Source organism: Phasianus colchicus, chromosome 2 (assembly GCF_987193195.1).
Source record: "Phasianus colchicus chromosome 2, bPhaCol1.hap1.1, whole genome shotgun sequence".
Classification (NCBI taxonomy): Eukaryota; Metazoa; Chordata; class Aves; order Galliformes; family Phasianidae; genus Phasianus; species Phasianus colchicus.
In genome coordinates, this window is record NC_143437.1 from 16,716,290 (window position 1) to 16,732,144 (window position 15,855).

Sequence of the window (15,855 nt, forward strand, 5' to 3'; positions counted from 1 at the left end):
CCTCCCAGTTCTGGAGTTAACTAGCTAGTAACCAGATCCATGGGCTGAATGAGAATTCCTTAGTTCTCAATTGAGATTCTTTGAAAAATTCTTGTTATGTCAGAAAGCTTAACAGATCGTGAACAAGTTGTAGAGTCAGCTGGAAAAAGAGAATAGACAAGACTGCGGTTTTATAATCTCTAGGCAGGAAGAAAATACAAAGAGAAACAACTCCATTTGCTTTAGCTGCACAGTGTAAGTGAGAAAAGCACCGTAAAATGCAGATCCTAGTTTTCCTTCATGAAATTCTTTTTGGATCTTATGAAATGAAAATAATGCAAGCAGAATTGTTTCTCACCAGAGAGGAAAGTATGATCTTTTTAATAAGAGGTTTCTCCCAGGTCACAGGAAGAAAGGGGTCAAACTGGGCTCCAGTCTCAAATGGTGCAAATCGTCCACATGGGCAGCAATGGCGTTTTCACGGTGAGGATGAGGCTTCACAAGAGAGGATGCTTCTTACTTTCACTTTGGGAGAAGGTGGAGGCTTGGTTTAAGGATGTTGCTGTTGCATCTTGTCTATCAAAGATTGAAAACCCACTGGGATATTTTGCTGTGGCTAAGGAAAGACTGACCTAGCACAGCATTGCTGTATCTGTGCCTGTGAACATGCTCTGCTAATGCCTAATTGGAATCTGAGCAATTAGCTTAAGAAGCCTTGTCAGAGTTTCTTCTTGGAAATTGGTGCCTTTAGTATTACATAGACAAGGTGAGTTTTGTTGTCATTTCTCAAGACTATGTATGTAGCAGGAAAGCAGCAGATAGCTGCAGTTTTAATAAAGCCCTCGATGCCCTCATCTGCAGGATAACAACTTCAATAGTTTTCAGCTGCCTTTTTCTGCTCCAGAGAAGGTTATTGTTGGTAGTAGAATCTTTAACCTTAGATCTTAAGGAGCTGTATTTAATCACAGTTTGACACAACTAGGATATTCTTGGATTTTTTACTGGCTACAGAACCACTCCAAATAACTTAAATGAGAAGCTCTTTCCAACTTTGCTATTTCTAATTTTAGAACTTAGAGCAACCTGTTCACAGGCAGTTGCATCCAATGCCCACTGCTGAGGATAAATCCACACAAGGTTCTTTCTGGGGCACAGCTGTATGTGAAGGTATTTATGGTATTGCTCCTGCTTCTGCCCATCCTTACTGCCCTGGACCATGGTGTTTGGTTGCTTAGGAACAGGTTTGTGAGATGACAGCTGTGCTGATGTCTTGGCTTTCAAAAAATAAGGGGTGTTAATCAATTCATATTGTAGCTGACTAGCTCAGTGGTTTATTAAATCCAGAGTGTCTGACTTGTGCATCCTCTGAAAGATCTTGTTTACCTTTTTGTTTAGCTGAGGTTTCCAGCTGTCTTCAAAGCATGGTGCAGCAGGCATCAACTACAAGCTCTCAGAGCAGGGTAGAGCTTAATACCAAGTGTGACATTTGGAAGAGTGTCTAGGGGGATGAGTTATGCCTGCTTATTGCATTTCAGAAGCACTTTACCATTTACCAGGCTTTTTCTTGAATTTCAAATTCCTGGGGGAGTTAGAAGAGGAAGGGTTTATGCTTCCCCAGAATAACTGTGTATGCCTTTTCCCCGCACAAATTAAAGATCCTCCACTTCTCCCCCTAGCTTTTTACGCAGGCATGTAGCACGTAGAAGAGCAGGGCAGAGAGCCAATTACTAACTCAGTAATTGGCTATGACCAATGCTACTCCTCCATCACTGCTTTCCCTTTCTGCTCCATACCCCAGATTTCTCTGGCTGCTTCCTTCCATTCTTACTGCTGCTCACCTTCTCCAGGTCTCCTGGCAGAGTAGCCAGCATTTGCACAGCTCCTTAGCATCAGACACAGCAACATGTGCCTGTCCCCTGGGCTGGTGGGTGGACAAAATAGCTGATTGCATCACGTGTAAAGCAGAACCTCAAAGATAATTGCCTTGTGAGCTGTAGCCTGCTGCACAGTGTGGCAAGGGAAGGCTGGGTTTTGTGTCATCAGGGAGATGGCAAAGTGGCAAAGTTTATAATATTCTTATTTTCACTTTCAGTTCATGATTTAAATACTCACAAGGAGCAAATTTTCTCTTCTTAAACTGATTTTTTATTAAAATTATAATGTCATTGAAAATTCAATTTTGCCTGTGCTTTAAATGCTGGAAGGTTTTTCAAACAATGATACAGGAAGAAAGCAGCTGGTTTTGGTAAGGCAAAGGTGAGAGCAGAGAAACTGTAAACTCTGCAGTAATTTTTCAGTACTGTACTCAAAAGGCTTTAGGATCTGTTTGCTACTGAAAGCGTGATAGGTGTTTGTATGGCAGCTAATAGAAAGGGCCTAGGCTTCAGATTAGTTTTTTGATGCTTTTCCAACTGAAATGTTAGTAATGGGAGTCATATGAAGTACCATGCAAATACAAGTGTATTCCAGTTCACAGGATCACAGAATAATAAGAAGGGACCTCTAGAGACCATTGAGTCCAGACCCTGCTACAGCAGGTTCCCTACAGCAGGTTGCACAGGGGAATATCCAGCTGAGTTTTGGATATCTCCAGAGAAGGAGACTCCATGGCTTCTCTGGGCAGCCTGTCCCAGTGTCTGTTGCTCTCAAAGTGAAGATTTTTTTCCTCATGTTCATGTGGAACTTCTTGTCTTCCAGTTTGTGCCTATTGCCCCGTGTTCAATGTTCATGTAAAGGGATGCAATCAGCAGTTCACGTGTGGGTTTTTAAAGTCGTAATCAGTAGAGATTTTGTTAATACAAGTCAGGGCAGTAGGATTTGGTCCCAAATAGTCTAGCTTCCCAGCTAAGTGCTCTCATATGTGGTTACCGGCAAGCCAAGATGCTATGTGAGACTGAGGTATAATGCAATCCTACTAAATTCTCCCTATTTTTTTTTCTTTCTTCCTAGAGCAGAGAGGAATTGCATTACCTCACTTCCACTGGAAATCAACCAGATTGGGGTTGAGGGATAGGGGAAAAAGTGCTTTTTTCCATGAGCTGTCTCAAGTGCTCACTGCATATAATTTTAGAGTGCATGATCTCGTAGGTAGTTCTGCAGCAAGGTGAGAACTGTTCTTCTCCTGTTCTTCTCCTTCTGCCTCCTGTGCTGATAGCTCCATCCCCCCACCCTATGTGGTTTGGCAAAGCTTTGCTGCCATGTGGGAGCTCTGCTCAAGCCTAAGCTGTGTTGCCTCTGCCTGAGCTTTCCCATGCATATGCCCACGTCTGATGGAGAGGCAAGAAGGGATTTTCTAAGAGTGATAAGAGGGCTGTACCAGCTCTCTGGCATGTCCCACTTTGGTGATTGTCTTAGGAGGGCAGGAAGGTCTTCCTCTCTGAGGAAAAGTTTGGGAGTGTCAATTAATTTTCTGCTGCATTGAGCCAAGAGCCAGGATCTGAGGTCTCTTGCAGGTCTTGAAATTGGCATAAAATCATAGTGATGCCTCAGGCCAGGCAGTATTTTGAGCTCTGACGTGGGAATCCACAGCTGGAGTTTGTCTCCCCAGCTAGGACATATCTCCTTCTTCTGTTCTTCAGCTACTCTGGAAAAAAACTGTATTTCAGTTATGCTCAGCCCCATTTGCTCCCAGGCAGAACAGGCAAAGTAGTGATGACTACTGGGTTAGTCCCACCCAAGGAAAGATTTTATCTCTATACAGCTCTCTTTTGTGTTTTTCCTTTCTACTGTCGCATTGCTCAGTTCTGTGGTAATCGTTGCTCAAGGACATTTGCTCAATTGAGCTGATTCTCGTCGTCTTTCCTGGCCTTCAGAGCACACAGGATGGCTGTAGCAGGAAGCAGACTTTTTCTCAGTGTGCCATTGGATAGTCGAATGCCCGAGTAATCTGTCTCTGTGGTTTGCAGTCCCATTGTTGACTTTACAATGTAGAGATGTGCTCTAGCATCACCTAACTGATGTCTAGTTGAACTTCAGCCACCATTGTGAACATAAGGGAGATTTGTGTCATTAGCTTAGTTCTGTTCAAATAAATGAATCACACTTCCTAATCCTCTAGTTTTCTTGATACTTACTTAGGGTGGTACAACAGAGGCAATAAGGAGAAGAATGGCCCTTGATTCAAGTTATCCATTCTGTTTGACCAGTCAAATTGCCAAAAGATCAAGGGCTTGAACTTCAGGAGGAAAAACAAAGCCAAACCCAGCCCCAGTAGTATAGCAGCCCTCCGCATTTGGAGATGGGACTTTCTGTCTTTGAACATGGCTCCTCCAGTAACACCTGAGAGCATCAGAGCATCTTTAAGGGTGGGTATGGGTTAGGTGTTGGTTTAGGTGGGCTTGGGCTCCATTTTGCATACAGCTGCCAAAGCGAGTCATTCCTAAGCCACGGGATAAACAGTTCCTGCGCTAAAATAAGGGTATTTATGTGAAATTCTGTGACAAACATCCTGATTTGGCTCTCACCTACTCAGATCTACAGCCTGTATCTTCCAGGTCTGACAGTAGGACGGGCCTTTGTGCACTGGGCTGGAAAGGAGCTCTAATGTGCACAGTGGACAGTGTGGAAGAAAGCAGGAGGCATGGACAAATCCAACTGCAGGCAAAACTCAGGAATAAAAAGCTGCTACTGTCTAGCTAAGCCCCAGAAAGGGACAGAGGCAGGCATCATGGCAGCACCAGCTCTGATAAGCCCTGAGCACCTGCAGGGATTGCTGCCCACCTCAGTGGGGAAATCTCTTTCCCTATGAAGCCAGCACTGTGGGAGCTTTGCTGTTTAAGGAATGTCTTATTTTATATATGTGCTTGAACACAGACAAACGGCTGCATGAGCTGCTTCTGTAGAAGTGCAAATAATAATATTGCAGAGCTGTTGTATCCTTGAAAATGGCCCAAGGCCAAAGCAGGATTTGGTTGTGTGCTTCTGGCGGTAAGGTTATGTGCTTGTACCAGATGGAGACTTTAAATTTTCATCAGCTGGTCTATAAACACAAAGAATATCCTTTTATCAGCCCCCAGGCCTCATGCTAATAAGCTGCAAGTGCTGATCTTCAATTAATGTGGAGTGGGGGCACAGATGAAATAATATACGTTCTTCCTGATGATTATCCATCATGTGAAAATGAAATCAAGACATGAATAATGACCTGTTTGTTTATTTACTTCTCCATCTCCTTTTAACACCTTTTTGATACTACCAATGATTAAAAATTGTTAATTGTTTGGGGCATAATCTCTAGTGATGAAACTCTGTTGACTACTTGCAGATATTGGGCCAAGCCAACACAAAGATGTGTTAAGTTTGCTATGGAAGGATGAGCAGAGAGGTATAAGCTTTGCAGCAATGCTGCTGACTGTCATCAGAGAATCCCAGCTTTCTTAGTGGGTGCAGAAGCATGGGGATTGATCAGTAGAATGCTGCCTTTGCCTTGAGCAGTGGGGCACTCTTGTGTGCTGTACCTATGTCCTAGCTGAGAAGCTCTGGCTAGACCTAGCAGGCATCCAGCTACTGGTATTGTGCCCCATCGTTCATAAATATTTCAGGACATTTGTGTGTTGGAAAAGCAGCATCAGCTCTTCAAGGTGTGTTGAGGAAGGACCTCTTCCCTGACGGATCTCTTCTAGGGGGGGGAAATGTGCAATGTATTCATAAGATCAGTCTCTGAATGTAGTTTGAGATGGTGCTGGGAAATTGTCAGGAAAGCTCAGGCAAGATGCAGCTTCATGGATTTTAGATTGGTAAATTCTGCATCTGTCTTTTCATGTCTTGCTTTAAGACAACTTTGCTGGAAGTGTAATTTACTGAGAATAGGACCTACCGTGGGAAAATATACCTATGTAGATTTGAATCAGTACATGAAAGAAAACTTCCTAATAATATAATTCATTATTTTCTGATTAATCAAATCCCAGAGTACGCCCCTGTAACATATACTGCTTACTACTTTGGTGATTGTATGGACTGTGCTTCATTAGAGGACAGTATCTAAATATAGCTCCTGCTCATTTATAATTACAGAGAAAGCCAGAACAGGATTGCAAAGATCCTCCTCAATACCATGAAGCCAACAGGATTTTACTTTCACTGGATCATGTAGTAGGATGGAGATATGTAGCTGGAGGCAGCTTCTGCTGTTTTACAAAATATTTAACAGCAAGCTGAGCATAAGAAGTAGCAAGAAGACAGCACAGCACAGGGGTTTGCAATTGCAACTGGAGCCTGAGCACAAGTGAAACTTGATTGAATTATAGGAGATGCATGAGGCTTCAGTCCTAGCTTAACATAGGCATCAAGGCTGAGAGATTGAGGCAAAATAGACCTGTTCTCTTTGATTATCTCTGATTTGCTACTCTGATGGCATATATTCGTGTTAAAAGAAGAGGCCACTAAGCTTGTCTTTGTACTGCATTGGCAATAACATCGCAAGAGAAGTTCTTAAAACAGCAGAATCAGACAAAGTGAAAGGAAAGATCAAATAAAGTAGGGGAAGTGAGAAAGCGGCAACACATACAGTACGGCTGCGCAGACAATTTAATTTCATTTTAATTAATCTGACCACTGAGAAAGGGAGGGAAGCTCTTTATATACAGGGAGGTAAGGAGCAGCCTTCTGCCATAACACTGAGATTTCCTTTGAATATTGTCTCTTAATGAAATGAAGGGCTGCACTCTGCTTTGTATTTCACAGAATTAGGGAAGATCAAGCAGTGTGCTGATCCCCTGCATCCTGCTTATGAAACCTGCAGATGATGGATATGCAACCTCTGTGAAATTTTCCTGTTGGTGACTCGAGGCAAACAGGCTGGTGAGGCAGGCTTGAGGATGAGATCGTGGTTAGAGAGACTGCCTGGGTACCAGAGCTGAAATCCATATCCCTGTAGGGAGGCCTGTTACACTAGAAGCTGAATGTGGCTTCTGATCATCCTGGTCATGCCATTGCTAAGTGTCTTTGTGCTGCTGATGTATTAACTGTGATCGGTATCTCCCCCTGCAATGCACTGGAGCAAAAGAGAACTAGAGCTCTGACTGTTATTTAGTAATGTGGGTCAGCAAAGGAAGAGGAGAAGAGCTGAACAAGAGTCCTTGGCTTTTACTGGGAGAACTTCTTCAGAATGTGGGAAGAGTAACTAGTGTAGCGGGGCTATGAATGTGGAATTTCATGGGAAAACACAAGGTCCGCTGTTATTGATCTCTTTCCCAAACTCTGTGTGGTCAACCTAACAGTGTTGGCTTGGAGGCTGTAGGTCTTGCTCAAAAATGGAGAGAAAAGCTATGAAAAGAAAGGGATTAAAAAGAGAACAGAAGAAAGAAAAAAAAAAAAAAAGAAAGGCAAAAGCATTCCAGCTGAAAACTAGGTTTTCATGTAGGCCAGCTGTTGTCTTTAACAGCAGCAGGTCCCAATTTCCACTTTTTTGAAAGTACAAGTGAGAGGAATGTAGAGGCGTGTGCCATTCAGTGACTGCAGAGAGATGAAACTGGGACGTTTATGAGATCCCCCAATACAAGATTCATAATTATCAGTCTATGCAGCAAGCCCTTCTAGCAATGCAGCCATGTTTAAAAGAGTACTTAGCTTGCTCCAGTACAGAGCCTGTTTGCCAGACTGTGTTGGGGGGGAGAAAAAAAAGATTTTGCCACAGGGGTGACCTGGTGACTAATGAGTTTCATTGATCTTGTGCTTGCAGGAGAGAGCAATCTACCCTCTACAGTTTCTGCAGACTTTTCTGCTGGAGGCTCTGAGAAAGCAAATGTGAGATGTTATCCAGAAGCCAGGATGTGTGAGCACACTGAACCTGCTGATGCTGCTCTCTCAAGTATGTATGAACACAGTAATATGGAAGATGCAAGCATCAGGAAATCTCTTGATAGCTTTTACAAAACATATTGCAAGAAACAGCCAGGCAGCATGGATCCCACCTATGAGGCTGCATCTCAATGTCTTTTGAAGAAGATTTCAGAGCTAGCAGACCGGGATGGTACCAAATATGCATTGCGTTGCCTGCAGATGGCCCAGCTGGTCTTGAACAGAGACGGATGTAAGATCTTTCCAAACCACCCCACTACTGCATGTTTTTCCAAGCCAGCTGAGGGACAAGTCATGCTAGAGGACAGAAAGAGAACACCTGGACTATCAGATGACATCCTGCAATTCCTCTTCAAACAAACACAGATAGAATGTAGCCCTGATGTACTGCATGAGAAGTGATCAAAATGCTGGATTGTTTGTGTCACTGGTGACTTTCTTGGAAAGACACTGTTCCTCTTAGTACCACCTTTGACAGCCCATATTCAATGGGAGAGGGTTCATAAGGAGCAGAGCTTGCCCACCTGGTTTCTGCAGGGTAGCAACACCTAAAGAGCACCTGCAGTCCAAATTCAGCCCCTGCATAGGCATGGAAGTTTGTCCATGTGCTGGTGAATATAGCAGATGACTGAACAAGCTCAGCATGGTATGCCCCAGACCTAAGGAAGTAACTTAAGATTTTGTTCTGTACCTGACTGATACTGTAAGGCCTCTGTCTCCAAGATGGTGGTTGAAAGTTGGTGTGCCTACCCACAGACATATGATCCCGCAGGTTATCATTGCAGCATGGGAGAGTTTCTTCAACAGAAAAAAACATGCACACATGAATCAGAAGAACTACAGCTTCTGAATAGGTTATTTTTTTACAGGAGGGGAAAAGAGAGAAAGCAAAGTGTTATCACCTTAGTGATGTTTCTAACGCCTTGGATGTACTAGCTAAGCAGTATGGGTTTTCTGCTGATACATGTGAGCTGTTTTAAGAACAACCTGAAATAGCTGCTCGAGCAGGGACTCTGCAGATGTGTTCATAGAATCATGTACATGAAGAAACTGTGGAGTTGATGCCAGCTGCTCCAGTATTTGCCTGCTGTGAGATGCAAAGAACCCTAAGAAAAGCAGAGATCACATCTCAGCATGCCTGTGGTTTGTTTGGTTGATTCTGTACTATGGCTCTCCCTGCCCAGTAGCCTCTGCTGATTTCTGCTGTCATGAAATATGAGCCTAGAGCTTTTACAGAGAGGAAGCCAATCTTTAATGCTTTAGTACAACCTGTTATCTTTATTGACACTGCAAAAGACCTTGAGATTATTTTCCTAGTGTGTTCATGGATGAAGTAAAAAAAGTTCTGTGTGAGTTTTGAACCATGGGAGTGCTTTCTGTCCAGTTAAGGATCAGCTGGCACTAGCTGTCTGCAGCAAAGACTTACTCCTTCTAACACAATCTGCTGCTGCTTATACCCAGAGCTTTCTTGCTCTGGCTTTAGGTGGCAAAATTACCACTAGCTGCAGTGGAAACTGGCCTAACACACTGGTTTCCCAGCTTGGATTGTGATGACTCTGCCACTTACCAGATGACATTAAGAGATGACTTGAAGGACTCATTTCCAGCAGTTCTTTTTCATCATTGCCATCTGGGAAATTTACAGAGCTCTGGGTGTGATGCATCCCTATGCATTTGGCAAGTCTAATTCTGCTTTGCTTTGTGCTTATGGAAACTAGGAGCGAATCCCAAGGAAAACAAATTTATGAAGGAGACTGGACTGCTGAAGCTTTGCTGTGAGGGTGCTACTGTCACATGGGGCTGCAGTTCAGGCCCCTCTGCTCAGCATGTGGGAGTCCTTTGAAGTGGTCATTCAGGAGCAGTCAGAGTTCCTGATTTCTCTCTGGACTGGTAATCATAGAATGGCTTAGCTTAGAGGGGTCCTTAGCAGTCATCTAGTTCCAACCCCCCTATTTTAATCTTTAAAGTTATCAGTCACTGAAGCTGCAATTATTATTATAAATATTCTGTTCCTGAATGATATCTCAGGCTTTAAGAGACGCTCTTAAGAGAGCAAAGATAGTTATGTAGCAGTTCTTACCAATGTTACCAGGCCCACTACTTCCGTAGCTTTTGCATTGCTTCACAGTTTTCTCAAAGGGCTTGCTGGAAAAACTGTGAGTTTTGTCTTCTTTGTCATTAAGTTTCATAAAAATTTGGGAAAAAAATGTTTTATGGCAGATTTTCATGTTGTAGGTGCTTAAAGAAGCAGAGCAGAACTCAGCTGAATAAAGCTCCAAAATCCCATTGAATTTTAAATGATAATAAAGCAAACTAAACGTTTAGGGGAGACTGACCATTGTGCCAGACACTGGATTGTGAAGTTAGGAGCCTACCTACATTTGAGTTCAGAATACCTGATCATTACTGCTGTGAACTGACTGTTTCCATTTCTGGAGGAACACTTAATTTTAGGAGGTGTTTCACTGGGATTTTATAGTTTAATCACTGTTACTAAGTTAAACAAAACTGCTGCACAGAGAATAACACCCATCAGTCTCTTTCCCACTCACTGCTAATTAATTTTTTACAAACCTGTGCTGGAACCTGCTGTATGTATTTCCAAGTCTGCTGAAAGCCAAATGTTTTGCATTACTCATTTTCTCGATAACCATCTCAGTTTCTTCAAGTGACGGTGAGATGAATGCATCCCTCCTCTTTGCCGCATGCTCCAAATGAGACTCCCTGGTTGCTTTTGTAAGAAACACTCAAAATCAGTAGTTTCTAATCAGGCAAAGATCTTTGTGAAGTGGCAGTTTTTATTACTGCAGTAGTGGGTGTGCACCCCACTCGTGGCAAGGGAGAAATTGTGTGCTTAATCAGTGAAATCCATACTATTTTATACCCCTTGCCTGACATACAACATCTCTCCTGTCAGAGTGTCACAGGCTCACAGTCGACTTGGCATGGTTGCTAAGGTACACTTCGTATATGGTTTATCACTCACCTGTTGCTTTTCATTTTTCAAGAGGGGACAGGAGGACAGCGTACACTAGGTTCTCTCTATCCTGCTATTCACCAGAGCTAGTATCAGTTTCTACCCACCTGGTCAGAATGTTCTGAAAAAAAAAAATTTGTGGCAAACTCACTCCACCCTGTACTAAGCTCTGCCTCAGCAGCTCATTGTGAGCTCTGGAACAGGCTACCCAGAGAGGTGGTGGAATCTCCTTCTCTGGAGACATTCAGGACCTGCATGGATGCCTACCTGTGCAACCTGGTCTAGGGAGCCTGCTTTGGCAGGAGAGCTGGACTGAATGATCTCTAGAGGTTCCTTCCAATCCCTACAATGCTGTTATTCTGTTATATGCTACAATATATATGTTATATATTGTATGGATTTTAGCATTTGATCTTCAGCGTTTCTGTTTGGAGATGGCTCTTACCCTGCCAGTCCAGCTGCTGAGGGCTCTTAACCGTTCCCTTTTCACACTGGCCAGATCTCCAGCACAGATATTTTTTTCATGCATGTCAGATTCTGCAGTGCAGTTTCATGCAGGGCTGCTATTCCTGGGGATTGGTGCAGCTGCTGTACTCTGTGTTGCCAGCTGAGGGAAGAAAAATTGGGCTGTTGACTTCAACCAAAGCAGGAAGAAACCCAGCTGGCTGCAAACTATAGCCAAGATGCTTGGGTTTGGTGCAGTTTATGCTGGGATTGTTTGGGCTTGGATTGCTGTCCTTGAGTCATCATGAGACTGAGGTATATGGCTTGCTGATGGTTCTGCTTGATAATTTGCTTTAGCTGATTTTATGGTGAGGGTGCATGTGTGCTGGTAGGTACACAAAACATTGGAGCAGACCTTCTGCTGCTCCCCCAGCTGCATAAGTTTATAGAACTAGGGGAAAAAATAGAATTGAGAAGAGATCTGGCAGGTGAAGGGAACCAGTCAGTTCTGTGGTAGTAAATATCTCCTCCCAGCAGGTGCTGCTCTGTCAGAATCGAGAGAATAGCATTCTGCAGGCAAAGGTTATGGAGGAGGACAATATCAACTGCTACAGCAATAGTTATAGCTGGAAAAAAATAAATGTACTCTTGAGTGTTCTCTTGATAATTAGCCTATCCCTGCCAGCTCACATTGCTTAACCACCACAGATCTGTTGCAGGACAGATCTGTGTCAAGAGTACAAGGACATTAATACTGATGAATGTAGGCAGCTATTGCTTAAAGAGGTTCAGTGGGGAAGGAATACAGTGTGAATCAAATGCCACTTATAATTTTTGCCTGCCTTTATGATGTTCCACTGTGTTAAGTGAGATGCTGCACAAAGCAATTTAACTGACATTTTACGACAAATAATCTCACAGAAGGAGAGGTAGAGAAATCAAAGTCAAAGCATCTGAACACCTTCGTTTGCTGGATTGGGTTTGGTGATGAATTGGTCTAAAAACACCTGGTTTCTTATATAGATGTGTATGTGTATGTATACATATATATATATATATATATATATATCAGCTTTTGCTTAAGCTTCTCTGGGCTGAAGCAACCACTACCTTCAGCCTCCTGGCTTTCTCATCAGAAACTTCTGATGCAGCAAGAAAAGGGATTGTAGGATGCATTTCTCTTCAGCCTTCCAGGAAAAACGAGATGCAAGTAATGACAAAATAGGTGGTTGCTGAAAGAGCATGAAGATAGATATTAGCAAAGGAGATCATGAAACTCTGGGATTTGAAAGATAGACATAGGCAGAGCTGGATGCAGCAGAAATACCACATTTGCGACTGACATCTACAAGTCTTGGCTGGCATCTCACAGAGGACGTGGCAAGTAAACTCTGTGCTGCTAAAGCACGCAGTCTTTTGAAAAGTTTGCACCTCTCATGGTCAAGAGCACCTGGAGTTCTTCTTTGCACTGTTCACTTCCAGATACAATGTTCAGCTGACGCCAATATGCCTGCCAAAAATAGGTCTATGTCTCACACTGAGACAGAAAGAAGGGCAAAACAGAGCCCCTTGGAATAAACATCCCTGGAGCAGGTGATAAATTTGATGCAGGTCTTGTTTAGAGGAGAGGATGTTTTTTCTTATCTGTATCTGATTTCTTCTCTAGAGTATGAGGCTTGTTCCGGTGTTCACTGTAGATGATTAAGTGCGTAGTTTTTGAGGAAAGTTAAATTACTTACAAGGAAAATTGGATAGGTCAAGGAGATCCAGGGGGTACCTCTCGGTTCAGGTGTTGATTAGGTGGGTGTTAATTTGATATCTGGGATGTGGTTTGGAAATAGTTGGCCATAGCAGCAACTGTGAAGAAACCTCTTTGTGTTGTGTGAGTGCTTGCAGGGCATCTTCTGAACAACAAAGCATTTCCAGGTCACTGACTCTGCAGGCAAAGCTCCACACTTGGTACAAAGAGGAGAGAGGAAACTTGAAGCCTTTGTGAGTGAAACTAAAGTTCTGTGCTTGGAGCTCCTTCCTAGAAAACAAGTGAAATCTCATGTAACTTCAGATAAGTTTGGCAGTTGCACTTACAACCATAGTGAAAGATCCTTCTTTTTCACACCTTCTGAAGTGAAAGACATCAACCCATGCTATTTATCCCAAGTCCCAATGCTTTTGAAGGGATCTCACTCTGCCCCTCCCCCATCCATGTGCTTGTAAAAGAGTTCAAGCTCCCATGCAGGTATTCCTGCCCTTAGATGTTGGTCATTTTAGCCTTAATGGTCCTGGGTGCTTACTTCAGTGCTCCATTTCCACAGTATACTCCTAGTCTTACGCTATCAGGGTGTCTGTTACTGTGTGAAGCATTGCCTTCTCCTGTTGTTGTTGCTTTTCCCTGAATTTCAAATACTTCAAGAATTTTCAGCCCTATTGCTTTCTGAGTTGTTTTTGCCTTCTGTGACTGCAGCATGCCACGGAAGAACCATGATGGGCTCATGGATTTTGACCTGATTTTGCCTGGCTGCCCTCGGAAGGAATGAAGCAGTGGCCTGGAAGTGTTGACATTCATGGTTCTCTATTCACAGATGGAGAACGGTTTTCCTTCTGAATGTCTAGGTATTGAGAATGTGGCTTTCAAACCAACTGACATACCTAGATTTTGTACAGGGCCCTCACCAAAATGTTCCACGTTTGTACCATTCTTGCCAGGCTATGAAACAATCTCTGGGAAATTTTTCACTTTTTCTTCTGAGAGAGCAAGGTCTTTGCCTAGCTCACGCTTTGCTATGAAGCATACTTGGTTTTTGCTGCTCAGAGTAGCCCAAATTGTTGTCTTCTTGGAGACCTTTTGCTGTGGCTCCTTGGTTGGTTTGTCTCCGTTTGCTTTGTTTGTATCTGTGACCTATGCCATTTGTTTGCTTGTTTGTTTGTTTTTCTCTGCTGCATTATTTAAGACAGGAAATAACCTGTTTTCCTCATGGTGAGAAACCAGTTGATGCTGAATCACTTTGTATTCAAGCATGCTGTTAGCTCAGTAAGCAGCTGGGTTGCATTGGTTCAGCTTTCAAAAGCAGACTTAGCTATAACCCCTGGAGATACAGCTGAAGGGGAAAGAAAATGAGCCCAAAGTTGCAATCTCTTTGAAACTGCCCTGTCCGTTTTTGCCCATGCTGTATGCATATCCTAGGCACGACTGCTTATGAGTTCTGCCTTTTTTTTTTTTTTTTTTTTTTAATAGAGGACAACCCTCCAAGTTGCTACTTTTCCCCTGTTCTGGAACAGGCATGACTTGTTATTCTGAGGGGCTGGCTGCATGACCATAGCGCAGAGCTAGGAAGGGCAATCCCAGCCTCTGTCACATACCCTCTGCTGGTTCTATAAGCTCCAGGAGGGATTTTTCCCAGTTTTCCTAAATTGTTCTGCTATAACTCTGGCAATTTGAACAGATGGGAGAGCAGGGACTCTTAATGTGCAAGTCATGTTTGTATCCTTCTGTGTGGCAGTAACCCTGCCATTTTTCCTCTGCCCATCTTCCCTCCTGTTTGTCCCTGTACGCACTCCAGTAATACGAGGAGGCTGCTTTGGTGATGGCTTTTGGTACCTTCCACTGCAGAACAAATCTGAGGATTTTCTTCTTTCTGCTTGCTCAGGGTCTCTTGGCTTGCCGCAGAGGAGCAGCACTCTGAGCCTGCACTAGGACAACACTTAAAAAATACATCATTGCTCAAGGTTGAGTGTAAACAAGATCCCACAAGAACTTCAAGTGAAATGTATAATTGAAATAAAAATCAGGAATGATGTTCACCTTACAGGCTTACAAACAGGGCCAAAATTGGTCCTTTGTCACCAATCAAGAGGAAAACAGGACATGGTGAATACAAGACAGCCAGTGCCCTTTGTCCTCCGTGCTGTACACAAGCAGGTCTGGAGAGACCATTGACGAGGTACATCTCAATGCTTGTGAGTATGAGAGCAGCATGAGTGGTAAAATCAGCGTAAGGATATTTCAGAATGTACTGTGCCTCTCCCCTGGCTCCCATCTGGAGTTGTGTTACTTGAATTGTCTGCAGCATCACAAGGACTTAGAGCTGCCCTCACTGTGGCAAAATCCTCTTCGGGGGAGATGCCCTTGCTTGGCACTGGCTCCCTGCTGCTGCTCAGCATGACACTGAGCAAATCCCAGGACATAGCAGCCCTGCACGGTCCATCCGAGGCCCACCTGAAGTTCTGAGCAGGACTCTCATTAGTGATGCTTGCTCTTTGGCTTGGGTTTTTACCAGCTGAAAAGGACTGTCATCCCTTGCTGGGATGACTCATGCTACTGCAGGCACAGGTCCCCTTGCCCATGCGCACCAGCGCCCTGGGACTAATCTCTGGACTGAGTCTGACAGAGCATTACTTCTCTGTTCCCACAATGAGCATTATATAAATGTCTGGCCCAAATTATTTTGTCATCATTGACGAATCCTCCCGCTATTAAGTCATTCTCCACTTTCCTCTGCTCCTCCAGGTTGTTTAGTATATGTGGCCTCTCTGATGCCTACTCTGACAGAATTTTTATTTTCTCTCCCACGCAGCTTCTAAGTGGGAGGCACTGATTCATGCCAGTGACCTGCCTGATACTGGAGCCAAAAGGCAGGGAGGAAGCTTAGCTCCTGTGC

The 15,855-nt window shown here is 43.6% G+C and overlaps 2 protein-coding genes across 19 annotated transcripts in view; both read left to right on the top strand.

Annotated features, from left to right (window-relative positions):
* Positions 1-8,187, top strand: part of SHLD1 (shieldin complex subunit 1) — a 67,355-nt gene extending 59,168 nt beyond the window's left edge. For all 17 annotated transcript variants that reach the window (XM_090134957.1, XM_090134953.1, XM_090134948.1 and 14 more), the window contains one exon: positions 7,661-8,187. In XM_090134957.1, the coding sequence (XP_089991083.1) occupies positions 7,661-8,181 (521 nt within the window). In that variant the 3' untranslated portion in view covers positions 8,182-8,187. The remainder of the gene's footprint in view (positions 1-7,660) is intronic.
* Positions 8,188-9,552: 1,365 nt separating this feature from the next.
* CHGB (chromogranin B) overlaps positions 9,553-15,855 on the top strand; it is a 29,604-nt gene continuing 23,301 nt past the window's right edge. For both annotated transcript variants that reach the window (XR_016463994.1, XM_031596775.2), the window contains exon 1: positions 9,553-9,669. Coding sequence is in view for 1 of the 2 variants with exons in the window: in XM_031596775.2 (XP_031452635.2) it covers positions 9,606-9,669 (64 nt within the window). In the remaining variant the exon portion in view is untranslated. The remainder of the gene's footprint in view (positions 9,670-15,855) is intronic.